The sequence below is a fragment of the Strongylocentrotus purpuratus genome, unplaced genomic scaffold (assembly GCF_000002235.5).
Source record: "Strongylocentrotus purpuratus isolate Spur 01 unplaced genomic scaffold, Spur_5.0 spur5_scaffold_3, whole genome shotgun sequence".
Taxonomy (NCBI): Eukaryota; Metazoa; Echinodermata; class Echinoidea; order Camarodonta; family Strongylocentrotidae; genus Strongylocentrotus; species Strongylocentrotus purpuratus.
Window position 1 is genome coordinate 34,967,927 of NW_022145609.1, and position 13,131 is coordinate 34,981,057.

General features: G+C 37.4%; 1 protein-coding gene across 1 annotated transcript in view; it reads right to left on the reverse strand.

Moving 5' to 3' along the window:
* Positions 1-12,140, reverse strand: part of LOC593924 (protein patched homolog 1) — a 76,177-nt gene extending 64,037 nt beyond the window's left edge. The window contains exons 1-3 of the mRNA XM_030996328.1: positions 11,897-12,140; positions 11,381-11,488; positions 9,109-9,301 (exon numbers count right to left, since the gene is read on the reverse strand). Of these exons, the coding sequence (XP_030852188.1) occupies positions 9,109-9,301; positions 11,381-11,488; positions 11,897-11,935 (340 nt within the window). The 5' untranslated portion in view covers positions 11,936-12,140. The remainder of the gene's footprint in view (positions 1-9,108; positions 9,302-11,380; positions 11,489-11,896) is intronic.
* Positions 12,141-13,131: the final 991 nt, after the last annotated feature.

Consider the following 13,131-nt stretch of genomic DNA (forward strand, 5'->3'; position numbering starts at 1 on the left):
TAATGATAATAATAATGATAATAATAATAATAATAATAATAATAATAATAATGATAATAATAATAATAATAATAATAATAATAACAATAACAATAAAAAAGAAGAAGAAGAGGAATTTATTTCATATAGCACTTAACTTAATACTAGTATTTCTACGAAATAAACTCTAAACAAACTTTTTCATAATTACTCAAGTGCTTTTATTGAAAGAAGAAATACCTGCTCTGCTTCAAAGCAATTTACCAAACTAATTCTAGTACAGTAACAAAATAGCATAACAATGAATATTTCTTTCAATGACAGCTGAAATAAGTCCATTGACAGGACTCTACATATTTTTCTTTAAGAGCACAAGCCAATATAAAAACTCGGCCTACATACTGGTATATATATATATATATATATACAGTGAAAGCAATGAGATTAAGAACTGGAAAAAGATAAAATCATTTAAGGGTGTATCTCACTGAGCGGCAAATGCTTTAAGTCCACTCCAAAAATAACTTACTTTCAATAGAAGCAGAAAAAACAGACAAACCAATCAAAAAAGGTTTGAGCAAAATCAAATAACTGATAAGAAAGTTATGAATTTTTGAAAAAGTATGTTTAACTATGGAAAAATGAAAATCACTGCACAAATTGCCAATTTGGTTATGAGTTTGCAACCTTTTACGAACCCTGGCAGATCCCTGAATTGGCTACGATTGCAAACATTCACCACACTATGAAATACCCCCTTAAGAAATTAGACTGGTATCAAATCTCCCAATCAAGATTCTGAACGTAGAACAAAAAGAAAGATGGCTACCCCTCCATCTGTTTTGTGGGCATGAAACAGAAGGTTGACCAGTCCTTAGAAAAACATGAATATTATCATCCAGCTTTGCTTTGATAAACAGCATACAACCCTGGTCTGATAAATGATAGAGCTTTCCTAAACATGCCACACACGATCATGCTTTTCTTTGGCAGGGCACTGGCCCATGGCTAAATAAATAATGGAAAGAAAGTTAGAGATGGTGGGGTCTTATGCTGGGAACTGCTGGGTTGCAATTTCTCATCTATCATATTCCAGAGCAAAGATAATAGAGCAGCATGTAAAATGCATATGATAAATGAACATCTAGATATTTTATCCAAAACAAAGTATTTATCAATCAGTAATAATCAAAAGTATGCTTCGGATATTGCTTCCACAGTTTTTAAGTCCCAACTTCTTGGACATGAACTGGAGATGAATAGATAACATTTTGAAAGTTAATCTCCTATTTATATTTTAGATGGCTGTGTGATGTAAACTGTAATGTAAAGGTGTCCATTTTGCCAACAAGTTTTTACAGATCTATAAAATTCTATGAATTTCTAAATTTAAGTTGATTCTCTAAGGTCTCTTCAAGAGAAACATAATCTTCGGGTTGACAAAGCACGGGGTTACAACAAGGGTACAGGATCAAGGTAAAAAAAGCAACAGTACTCTCAAAATCTTTTATGAATTGGTTAAAGACAAATTTGCCTTAAAAACTGACGATAAACTATGCTCAGTACATGTGTACTATCTGCGTCACAATGTCCCAATTTATGATGTCCCAGCAGGGCAGAAGACGCCAAAAAACTTTCCTCAAATTGGCTAAATCATGGCGTCACATGACATACTTATCTCTCGGGCTTGAACTTTGAGCGAACTACTCCAGAAACATGTGCACTGGGCCTTGGCATGCCTTCTATCTGATCTTTTGCATAGAACAAACCCCAAGACAGGGGCCAAGGAAACCAATACAGATTGTATTGGGAAACAAACTATCTCTTCCCCTGCTTCTGAATTTTCCCTACGCCTGGACCTTTGCGTGGGACTGCTGTCAAAGAGCAGCTGTTAATCTATGTTTTTCCACAATTCTCTTGGAGGAGCTGAAAAGATCATTGATAATGCGGCTTACAGATATATTAAACCAGGCATAAGGCATACTGGTTCAGATTTTCATAAATGCACTGCTTCAAAGTTTTTATTTTAAAAGTTCATCTAATACAGCCCTAGTCATAGGCACACTCTACTCTAAAACTTCACTGAATCAATGGTGTCTTGGTGTTCTGCCTAATTTCAGCTTTACATAGCAAGTTCCAATTGCATTTCACAAAACCCTTGTGCAAATCACATCATCTACACTTTGAAATTCACCCTCGCAATAAAATATCCTATTAAACAAAATGCCCTGGCCAAGCTTTGATAAACATACCCATGTTCACCATGTTGGCCTGGCCATTGACAGTGGGGCAATAGCATCCCTTGTTTAGGAGGTCAGATAAGTACCTTGATCAAAGAGAGTTCTGATCATCATAAATGAGAACACTGAAAGGGTCCATTGTTTTCCAGGTGAATACTGGACTATGCAACTTAAAGCTGAGCTACCTCAAGCAACAAGGCCATGAATATCTGTACCAGTAAATGGATAGCTGTGGCTGGCTTTTGTGGAATTTGCCACTTTATAGTAGCATGGAAGTATGTACTTCATACAGACATGTCTACAACCAGTAATAGACATATAACTACTCTGACAAAGATTTCCAGTTATGATATGAATCCAGAAGACAAAGGTGATCTTTCACTCCATCAATTATCCTTAGAAGCATCTTGAAAATTCATATATCAATTCGTCCTTGTTTTCACGAAGTGACGGTAGTGAGGAAAATCGTAACGCAAAGTGAATGCAATTCTTTTTCACTACCGTCACTTCGTGAAAACAGCGACGAATTCTACAGAAAATAGAGCAACAGAATGCCAGGATCCATCCTATTCTTTGGGGGTGTTTTACCCTTGTGTGAGTCTATTCAATCAATGCTATATTGCCAACATTGCATTTTGGATTTTTTAACATGTTTTGGAACTTTTACTGCTCAAAAAACATAATACCATGATTTGTATAAAATACTCTATAATGTGAAATCAACAGAAACAGGTGTGATGCATGAAAATATTTGTAATATAAGAGCATAAAGTCAAAATGCATCTACATGTATACAGAACATGATATTGCTCTCACTCTTTTTCAGGCATAGAGTTTTTTTTGTAAAGAGAGAAAAAAATTGCCTTACTAGCTTTTCTGTAACCCGAACTGCTTCCTCTCCCTATTCTAAATTCATCTAGGCACAGGCCGTGGTGTCATGCCGCTTCAAAATATTCACTTACCGGCAAGAAAAGAGGCACTCTAAAGAGGGCTAAAATAATCTCACCATAATGCAATTTGGAACACTTCAAGTCTTCATGATCGGAAACATGGTTCACACTTGCAGATATATACTATGAGATCAAAGAAGAATGCTAGGGGAAATTGTGATAAGATTTGAAAAGAAAATTTATCTTTCCAGGTTTTGGCAGAGTAATACTAAGGATATCTTATTGCTAATCAAGAGTTGGGTCATACTCCCTGAATTCCTATTTTATTGGCCCAAAACCATTATAATATTCTGAAGCATACCCCGAAAAGTCTGAATAATTATAATTTGCTAAAAAAGTGCCAGTCTATAACTTGCCTTTCAAATGTGCAATCAGCAATTTGTAAGACACCCAATGTATATATTTCACTTGGTGCAATGTCCTTTTTAATCCATAAATTTTTTTTTTTTAGGATCAGCAGAAATAAGACAAGATAATTATTTTAATATCATGCCAATCCAATCAGTTACATGAATATTAGATTGAAAACTTGATGATACAGCTTGAGAAAATTGAAGAAAAGCTATTTGTATTGGCATGTATTGAGGAGAAAGCTAACTTGGAAAGTGCGCAGGCGGACTCTGGTCCTTGGTGGGGGGTGTCTTTTCAGCAGGGTTTTATTGAGGAGAATTGTGCTCCCGTCATGAGATGGTGAACATTCTGGGGCAGAGGAATTTCACAATTTACTTCAAAGTGGACTATTTAAAGATAAATATCAACCTTGTTGAACATGTGAAATGGTTTATTACACCATAGACCTATTACACCAAGCTAGAAAATTTGGCTCACACCACACTAGACCATTTTCTTGTGTGTTCTGAGATCTTTGAAGGTTTTTAGGCCTAGATGTATATATTATACAAGCTCTCCCAATAAAATATATTAACTATCAGTCATACATGAGAATGAGCAGTTCAAATGCAATATGCAATGAAAGCAAAGTATCTGGAGTGGGTGATAATCATAGCTACATTTACATTGTATATTGCACATGTATTTATCCCAGAGGATGCTACAAAGAGTTTAGAAAAATTGCCCTTCTTCTTGGACCTACATGGTTTTTAGCCCAGCTGCACTGAGGTGCTAAAAGCAATCAAGAAATAAAGTCCTTCCATGTACCCATTTACTACACATGGGTGGAGGGTGGCAAATGTAGATTAATCATTGATGTCTTGCCAAAGGACATTAGTGCCATGGAGGGACTCCACCGCAAACCATGTGATCCACAGTCATAGTGACTTAATAATCCAATATACCATGACATCTCAGCATATTAAATCTTTTAAAAAATAACTGTTAATAAGAACATTTTTGTGGGCCAAGGACCCAATTTCATTAAGAAAATAAATAATACCAAATGGGATCTGCATCTCTTACATTTGATTTAGCTCTTTAAATTTTCTGTATCTTTCTATCAAATAAAGCATAGCTTCATGAGATATTGACGCCATCTCTCAAACCTCCAAACTAACAGCATTACCTACTTGTATTCCCTTGAGATACTTTTGATTAGATTATACAATTAATCTTCTTTCTTCCCATTCGAAGTATAAATCTCATAACTGAGAAAGTTTTTTTGAAATCATCAAAGGAAATTAAATTGACTTCTTACAATCAGCCAAGGATACATGTAGTTGGAAAGCGTCTACTAATTTCACACAATCAAAATTACCTTTTGTTGGAAGTAAGTCACCAGCTTCAGTAACCTCAACATAACGTGGTTTGCCCCTAGCCCCCTCCACACTATCATCAGCTCATTTAGCCTGCATTCAAAATCTCTAAAGATTTGAGAGGGCCAGCTACACATACACCAGTCTTATCTGTGGATTAAAAACATTCTCCACAAATCTTGCCTAATTGTCCCTCTGATTCACAGACCACCTCATTGTATGCTAAAGACATTCCAAAGGGCCAGAGAAATCACCCCCCCCCCCCTCCTTTTTTTTGGACACATTCCCCCTTCACCCTTTCATGTAAGAGTGAATGAAGAATGCCAAGATATTTCCCAAGGTCGACTAACAATTGGATAAGCATCATTCATTGAAACTGCACATGAGTGGGATAAAATTCAGGGCATTTTATAATAAAGTCCACAAACAGCAATTTGTGCACTGGACTGCTTTTGATTTTGATTTGGTACCATCAGTAAACAAACTTTATATAACAGCGAAATCAATGCTGAAAATGTTACAGAACATTGCAATAAGTATCAATAACTATTAACTAAGTTCACATATCTTATTTTAAACAAATCATTGCATAAGATCTAACATCAAATTAAAGATAAAGTTGAGTTCTGGTCATGCGATTGCATTGAGAAAGAAAAGGTGTGGAATAAATTAGAAAGAGTTGATCATGTAGCATGTACATGAAGTATTAGTGTGTGCTGCAAGGTTCTGGAGTCATCAAAATCATAATAAATTTGGCCCAGTCTTGGTAAAGTAACAAGCACTGTACACAGAAAGATGTATATGGGACTACCCAAATGGTGTTGGGCCTACTTACCTTGATTTCCTTAACTTTCTATGCTCATTACTCAGCCATTTTTCTTTTTCTACCAAAATTGTTTGGCAAATGACTGAGACTTTATTTTCTTTTTTTGATGAGAACTCAAGTTTATCTTTAAGAAAAGTATACATTTCTTGCACATTCTGTCTGCCTTACCGGTAAATCATATTATATTCCAACTTTTTCCAAATCTTGATAAGGCATGAAGAAAGGCACTCATCACAAGTTTTAACACTTTTCTTCAAAACTTTTAGTTTCAACAATTTTCCAAAGCATGCCTCAGTTTTGCATTATCAACACAAAAAATCAAAGAAGAATTGAATTCATCTCATTTGCTTTTAGCAAGTTAGCAAACAGGAAGACAACTGTATGCATTAACAGCCATGACAAATTTGCAGTGAACTACACATGTAAACATACCTTAGAACAAATTGGTCAATAAGATACACAATTGCAGAATCACTTTTGGGGGAGAACGGGAGTTTCCTGAGTGTTCGAAAGAAATCAGAAATCTGATGTTTTCTTAGCAAGCCTTCTTGTAAAATCTTTGCCATGGTGTGGCCTTTGTAATTAAAGGGAAATCTCACCTTACTGACAAACAACTCTAAAAGAATGCAGATATCAACAGTGATATCAGGTTTCCTACATTAATAACTCTCTTTATTATTGGTCTGATTTATTGCAATCTTTCGCCATTCTGTTTCTCTTATTTTTCTGCTCTCATACAAGTTAACACCCTAAAAGGGCTGGGTTATTTGGGCACTCTCTCAGCTGAGGGGGAGGGGACCCCTCTTGATATTTCAGCAATATAATGCATGTCTGAAATTTGGCATACAGATAGAGTATTTCATAAAGAATAAGTTTAACTTGAAGTACATTTCCAGGCACTATCATGTCTTCTCACTCACACTAGATGAGTCTACAAGTGATGGGGTCAGAGAAGTATGATTCCACAATACTGAGAGGCCCCAAAACAGAGGCACTGTGCTGGCCAGTACTGTAGTCATTTCCTTTTAGCAGGCCTAGTGTCATAAACAAATTGCTTTCCACGCACTTCATTTCTTCAATTGCTGATAGCCCAACCAGAGTCTTGTAATCTCTATGTATAGAGCCCATTTTAACAGGGGATCATATGGTCTATGCATACATGTTCCACTCTCAGAAAGAGAACTATAGCTCACTTTGCATCTTGGTTAGTTTGCTTAGCTCTTGAACCAACAAAGAAGGGTCCACACACTTCATCAACTTCCTCACTGAACTATTGGATGCCAGTGGCACAAATAGAAAGAGGGGCACAATACCAGGAATCTCCATTACAGGAAGAGCACTTTCTCTTCATCCTTTATATGTACTTCTCATTCCAATTTGAACCAAGCATACAATATTTTGTTTTAGTTTTACCACATTTCCCTGGCTTACATGTACTATTCACACTTGAACAACATTAACATTCACATGACTTTCAACCAACAACAAATATGTAATTATTTGACACTTAAAAAGTTTGTCAAGAATACTTGATTGGAATACTGACAACAAATCTATTGATACAATTTTACAATTTAAACATTTCCTATTTTTCTTAAAGGTAAAGACTAAAGACCAGTATTGGAAACGCCCCAATTTAAAAAAATGAAATGGAAGCTCTCATTACCAATCATGTGAAAGAATATGTTTTGACTAATACATGATGATAAAAAAATTTGCCGGGAAAACGCCTACTAATTCATATATTTCGTAAATTTGTTTCTCTCATGGTCTGTGAGAGATATAGGGTAGTCCCATATACATCTTTCTGTGTATAGTGCTTGTAACTTTACGAAGAATGGGCCAAATTTCTTATCATTTTGATGATTCCAGAACCTTGCAGATGCTAGATGCTAGATGATCAATCGTTTCTGATCGATTCCACAATGTTTCTTTCACAATGCAATCGCATGACCAGAACTGGTCTTTACCTTTAAATGCAGTTTGGAGCGGGGGGCCGTCTCAGAAGCAAATGGCTATCAGTCAATTTCATGACATGACTTATGACAATTTAATTTCTATAAAAAAACACTTTGTCACTTTCATTTCAGAATACTAGAAAGATATTGAGGCTAATTCAAACATGTTTCAAAGTAAGTTCATGAATACAGAATAGTCAGTATCAATGAAATGAAGGTTACCTGAAAAATAATCAGGAAATATTTGAAATGATCACAAAGTCAACTACAAAATTGGGCCACCTACAAGTACAATATTGATTGTTTTGTCTTTGGAATGCGTCACCATCCAATATGACATAATAATTATGGCGGGAGGAATGCCTACTGTGGGCGGTGGCAAGGGCAATGTAAGTAGGCCAACGTGGACCAAGGGCTATCCAGCCAACAGGGTCGGGTGGGTGACGGTCGCTAGGTAGTGGAGATTTATTGTCAGAATATGAAGTGTTTAAAGTCACTGAATTTGAGATGAAAGTCATGACAGTCTACATTTTTCTCTGAATTATCATCTAACTCTGGACTTCTACGCCGCCAAGAGTAAAATAGCTAATCATAAAAACACAACACCGTACGGGTAAATCAACACTTATCAACCCACACCTCGGCCTCTAGACCGAATTTTCCGTCTCTTTCGTTCGTTAGCCTCTTATTGGGGTAGGGTCGGCTCTCTCTTTAGAGACGGAAGCCGTTTATACACATGTCCTTGCTAACGCCACGGCCAGTTCTGGTCGTAGCGTTTTGCCCCCAAAATCCCCCAAAATGTCATTTTACCTCGAGCATGTTATATTGTAAATTAGGCCTAGGCTATTATAAATCAGTTCCACTTACCAACTTGACTGAAATAATCAGTTTAATAGTCCCTTTTTAGGAAATTATGGGTCAAAATCGAAATCCATTTTGAAAATCTTTTTCAACATGGATTCCGATTTTGACCCATAATTTCCTAAAAAGGGACTATTAAACTGATTATTTCAGTCAAGTTGGTAAGTGGAACTGATTTATTATAGCCTAGGCCTAATTTACAATATAACATGCTCGAGGTAAAATGACATTTTGGGGGATTTTGGGGGCAAAACGCTACGACCAGAACTGGCCGTGGCGTTAGCAAGGACATGTGTATAAACGGCTTCCGTCTCTAAAGAGAGAGCCGACCCTACCCCAATAAGAGGCTAACGAACGAAAGAGACGGAAAATTCGGTCTACTCGGCCTCATGCGCGCAACAGGGATTCCCCTCTGGAGTAGTTACTGGTACTATAGTGGTAGAGTTTAGATTCTACCAAGACTAAACGCAACATTTTCAAAAATACTACAACTCGGGAAGTAAACCAAATTTGTCTTACATCAGTAAAAACAATCCGTAGAGTATTGATCAGAGTGAATTTTGAGAGTAAGAAAAAGTAACTTACCTTGCACCCAAAGTTTTTCCACGTTCGTTTCAATCTTGGTAAGTTTTAGTCCAACGGCAAATGCGCCCAATATAACGAGTCCAAGAAATAACGCCTTGCCGCAGTGGAGTTGTAGATAACATCCCAATGTGAATAAGAACGCCTGCAGCTTGCTTCGAAGCCACAATGCCGCCTTGTTTCCATGTGCCTTGCCCTGTGGATCAGAGGGAAAAGAAGAGACGAACCAGAATGAGCATCTGGATGTCCGGTGCTAGAAATTGAACACGAAATAGTGTATAATTTCATCAAAGTCCTAGATAAAGAACAAATCTCCCACAGAGTTCACTTATTCCCCTCTCAAAATATCCCGAAACTTCGCACATAGTCCGAATCAAAAGAGGGCATGCCGCGACTAAAACATCAAATTATGTGAAATAATAATGCAATTTACTACGCTCGCGAAGGTAAATAGCGGCCTGCTTGCAGCTTGGCAGACGATAAAAGCTTGACCCATCATTTGTCATGACTTGCCCTTCGAGATCAACCAGCATTTTCTTACATGTACTATACCTAACAACATTGCAACTTCGCAAAGCAAACAGAGCCTCCAACCAATTCCTACTTTTCCGAAAACAAAAAACTTGTTTAACTTCCGTCAGCGGTAGATGTCAAATTTATGCCATGTGACGGCAAACGCACGAGATTCGAAAAGGTAAACATAGATTAAAATCAAGAACTCATTTGAAATAAAAGTCAATCATAATAAGACAATTACACAATGATGTTTACCCTTAATTACTTGTAATTTTCTACCTTATTCTAAACTTGCCATTTCTTGGGCAAAATTTTAGTTCAAATAATCGCAGGGTTAGTAACCACAATTTTAACGAAACATGTGGACTTCATTCGCGCTCTTTTGAATCTGCGTGTGTCGCAATATTTGCGAAGGACGGCTAAAGCTCGACAGGCCAGGTTGTAGATATTTAAACGGGGCAAAGTTTTGATACATCATAATTACACCGGAGTCTTGTATGGCGCTCACGTCTGGCACAGTGCTACTCCTGGCGCTCCATTATTATTACCATGGTTATCTTTAGCACGGGTGCCATTAAAGCGTTCGAGCATTTCAAAGAAGTTATTCCTGCCAGCTTTACCACAACTGGGTAGAGTGGTAAGTTTAGATTAATCTCTTGCCAAAGGACATTAGTGCTGCGCCTGTTCGACAGGGATTCGAACCACTACCTGATGGTTCACAGTTCAAGACTTATTCACTGAACCACATTACTTCTACAGATGTATAAGTATATCTACCCTAAATTGATGTGTGACCTATGTGTAACATACATGATCTCATATTAAATTATTTGCTTCCTTTATACATTATTTACCATGGAAAATAAACACAAACAAATCCCCACTCATTTTCAATTTGCTGGACACTTTTCTGCAATGTTAAGAATACAGTGGGTTGTACAGAATGCTCACTAGCTAGCCTCACTGCCAAACTAGTAATTACATGCATTTCTGTCCATTTCAATTATGGTTCCTGTGACTCTTTGTGAAAAAAAGAACTGGTAATAGAATCACCATTGGGTCAAAGTATCATAAATTAATAGCTTTAAATAAAAATTCCAAAAACCTCAACTTCCGTCACTTTCTAAACATGAGATAGATGAGAATAACATTTTACTGGCAACTTCAAATTTGTTATCTAAAATTAACTGTCAAAAATGTGTCTTACAAAATATTAACATGACAGGGACACAGGGGTAATGATAAAGGCTATAATATTTAGCCTTATAACAATAATCTCTTTTAATAATGTATACTTAAAAAAGGTGGAAAAACATAATAAATGCAATATACTGGATGTAATCATGGTAATAGTCATACTACTATAGCTCAAACAAAAGCTATACTGTATGCAGTATACAAGGATGGAAAAACAGGAAAGATGGACTGGAAATTAAGGCCTACAATATTTATGTTTAAAATAAACATAATCAAAATTAACATGTTACAGTAAATACATAATTCAGAACGGGTGTGTACATGATAGCGTGTAAATAGGTTATTCGATTTTCAAACAAATCAGCATCTCCCAAAACTCGATCAGTTGGACTGAAAACCTGGAAATCTTTTACATAGAGTGAACAAATCAATGCACATATTTCATTGAATTTTTTATCTTTCAGAGAACACAATGATTTGTCTTTCATTATCCTTCAGATTTCGATATCGTATCCTTGTTAAGATTCCTCGACAAACTTTACGAAACAGAAACAAATTATACCCGATCCACTTGTTTATACGCATAGTCTGCATTGCACCAACTAGTTCTCGTTAGCAATTCCTCATATACATAGTCCTCGGGTAATCCAGGAGTCGACAATCTTCCGTCCTGCAATTGAGATAAAAACAAAACAAAATGACGATCCATTAATCAAGGTCGATTTAGTTGCGAAACATGATGATATGTTGGTCATTGTTTACGTAAGCCTGGTAAAAGATAGATTCCCCAAGCATGCCAAGTGCATATGCGAAACGGGTTCTCGGTTACAGAGGACCACTATTATTGGCAATGCTTTCCAATTCCACAGCCGCGGTTTAGATTCGGGACCACCCCTGAAGTTTGGTGTAGAAACTAGAAGCCAAGCATGCGTGGACTTTTCAACCCTGCATGTGATGTGTGTAATGCACAATCCGACCACAACAGAACTTTCACTTCCACGGGCTCGAAGAACACAAAATATCCTTTAAATTCCTTATTTTCCTCGCAGACACGACGTTTGATAAAGTGGAGTTTTACCTCAGAATCCGGCGTGGCAGGCACTGCCCAACGCTCCATATTACGGGATACATAGGTTTCCTGCCACAGTCGTCAGCAATGTTTACACGTAAACTGGCATGTTGTGCAGAAAGTAAGAATCTCATTCAAACGGGAATCGTGAGCGGGGTTGTACGATTAGCCTCGCTCGCTCTTCTGCCGACTAACCACAGCGCGAGGCATTTCGTAGGCGAGTTTCTCTCTGCTATGCTACATTCTCGCGGCGCAGCAGGCCCCGCCTCCACCTGTCACAGCATTACAGCGCTAGGTCAAGCTCGCTCGTTCCCATTGGTCGATTCGAGGACCTCCAATTGTGCCTGCTACAACGTGTGTCATTAGTAGCCTAGCGACGCACACCATCGTAGCCGAAGTAGGGGGAAAAAGTTCCCGGACCACACGTCTCGGCGTTGGCTGGCCCACCCTGTACAACAGGCCGCAACCTCCACCACAGAGCGCAGAGAGAGAGAGAGAGCGGCGACGGGAGGAAGACGAAAGAAAAAGTTGGAAACTGCGCTATTCACTCGTAAATAGCCATCATGGCATTAACAGAAAGGTGGACACTTCTCACCCTCTGACCATTCTCAGCACTTGTTTGAGAGAATTTCGCAGTAATGTTTTATACGGGGGAAAGCCGAGGCATTAGTTGTGAGCACAAAGAAAGAAATTTGGATTGTCCTCTCTTTTTTCACGATTTTATAGCAAAGCACCACAGTAGATCGAGAAAAGAGCACTATATTTTAGAATTCAATATATCAGTGAATTTTTAGCACTGCTGGGAAGAAAAAGGTCAAATCAGTGTGACCCTTAAAATAAGAACAGATCAAGTTTCAATATCAACGCCAATGTGGATTGTGCGTATGCCTACTCATTTTTCATCTGCCGATTTGACCTAAAAATTATTTTTCTTCCATGATCTTTTTCATCACAACCTTTCGGTCTACAACTATCTGTATCTATACTAAGCAACCTAAAACACACGAGCAGGTTCTCATTAATAATTATGGCAACACAAAATGAATTACCATTGAATGATGAGACTCCTATTATTGTGTGGAGGTTCATAATCCAACAACATTATGTTGGTCAAATAATAATTGTTTATTAAAGGTACTATGTCCTATTTGCAGGCCCAAAAAATGAAAAGGATAAATTCCAACGGCATTTGAAAGATAATACTAATTTAGAACTTCTCTAAAAAAAAAGGGGGGGGGGCTGCA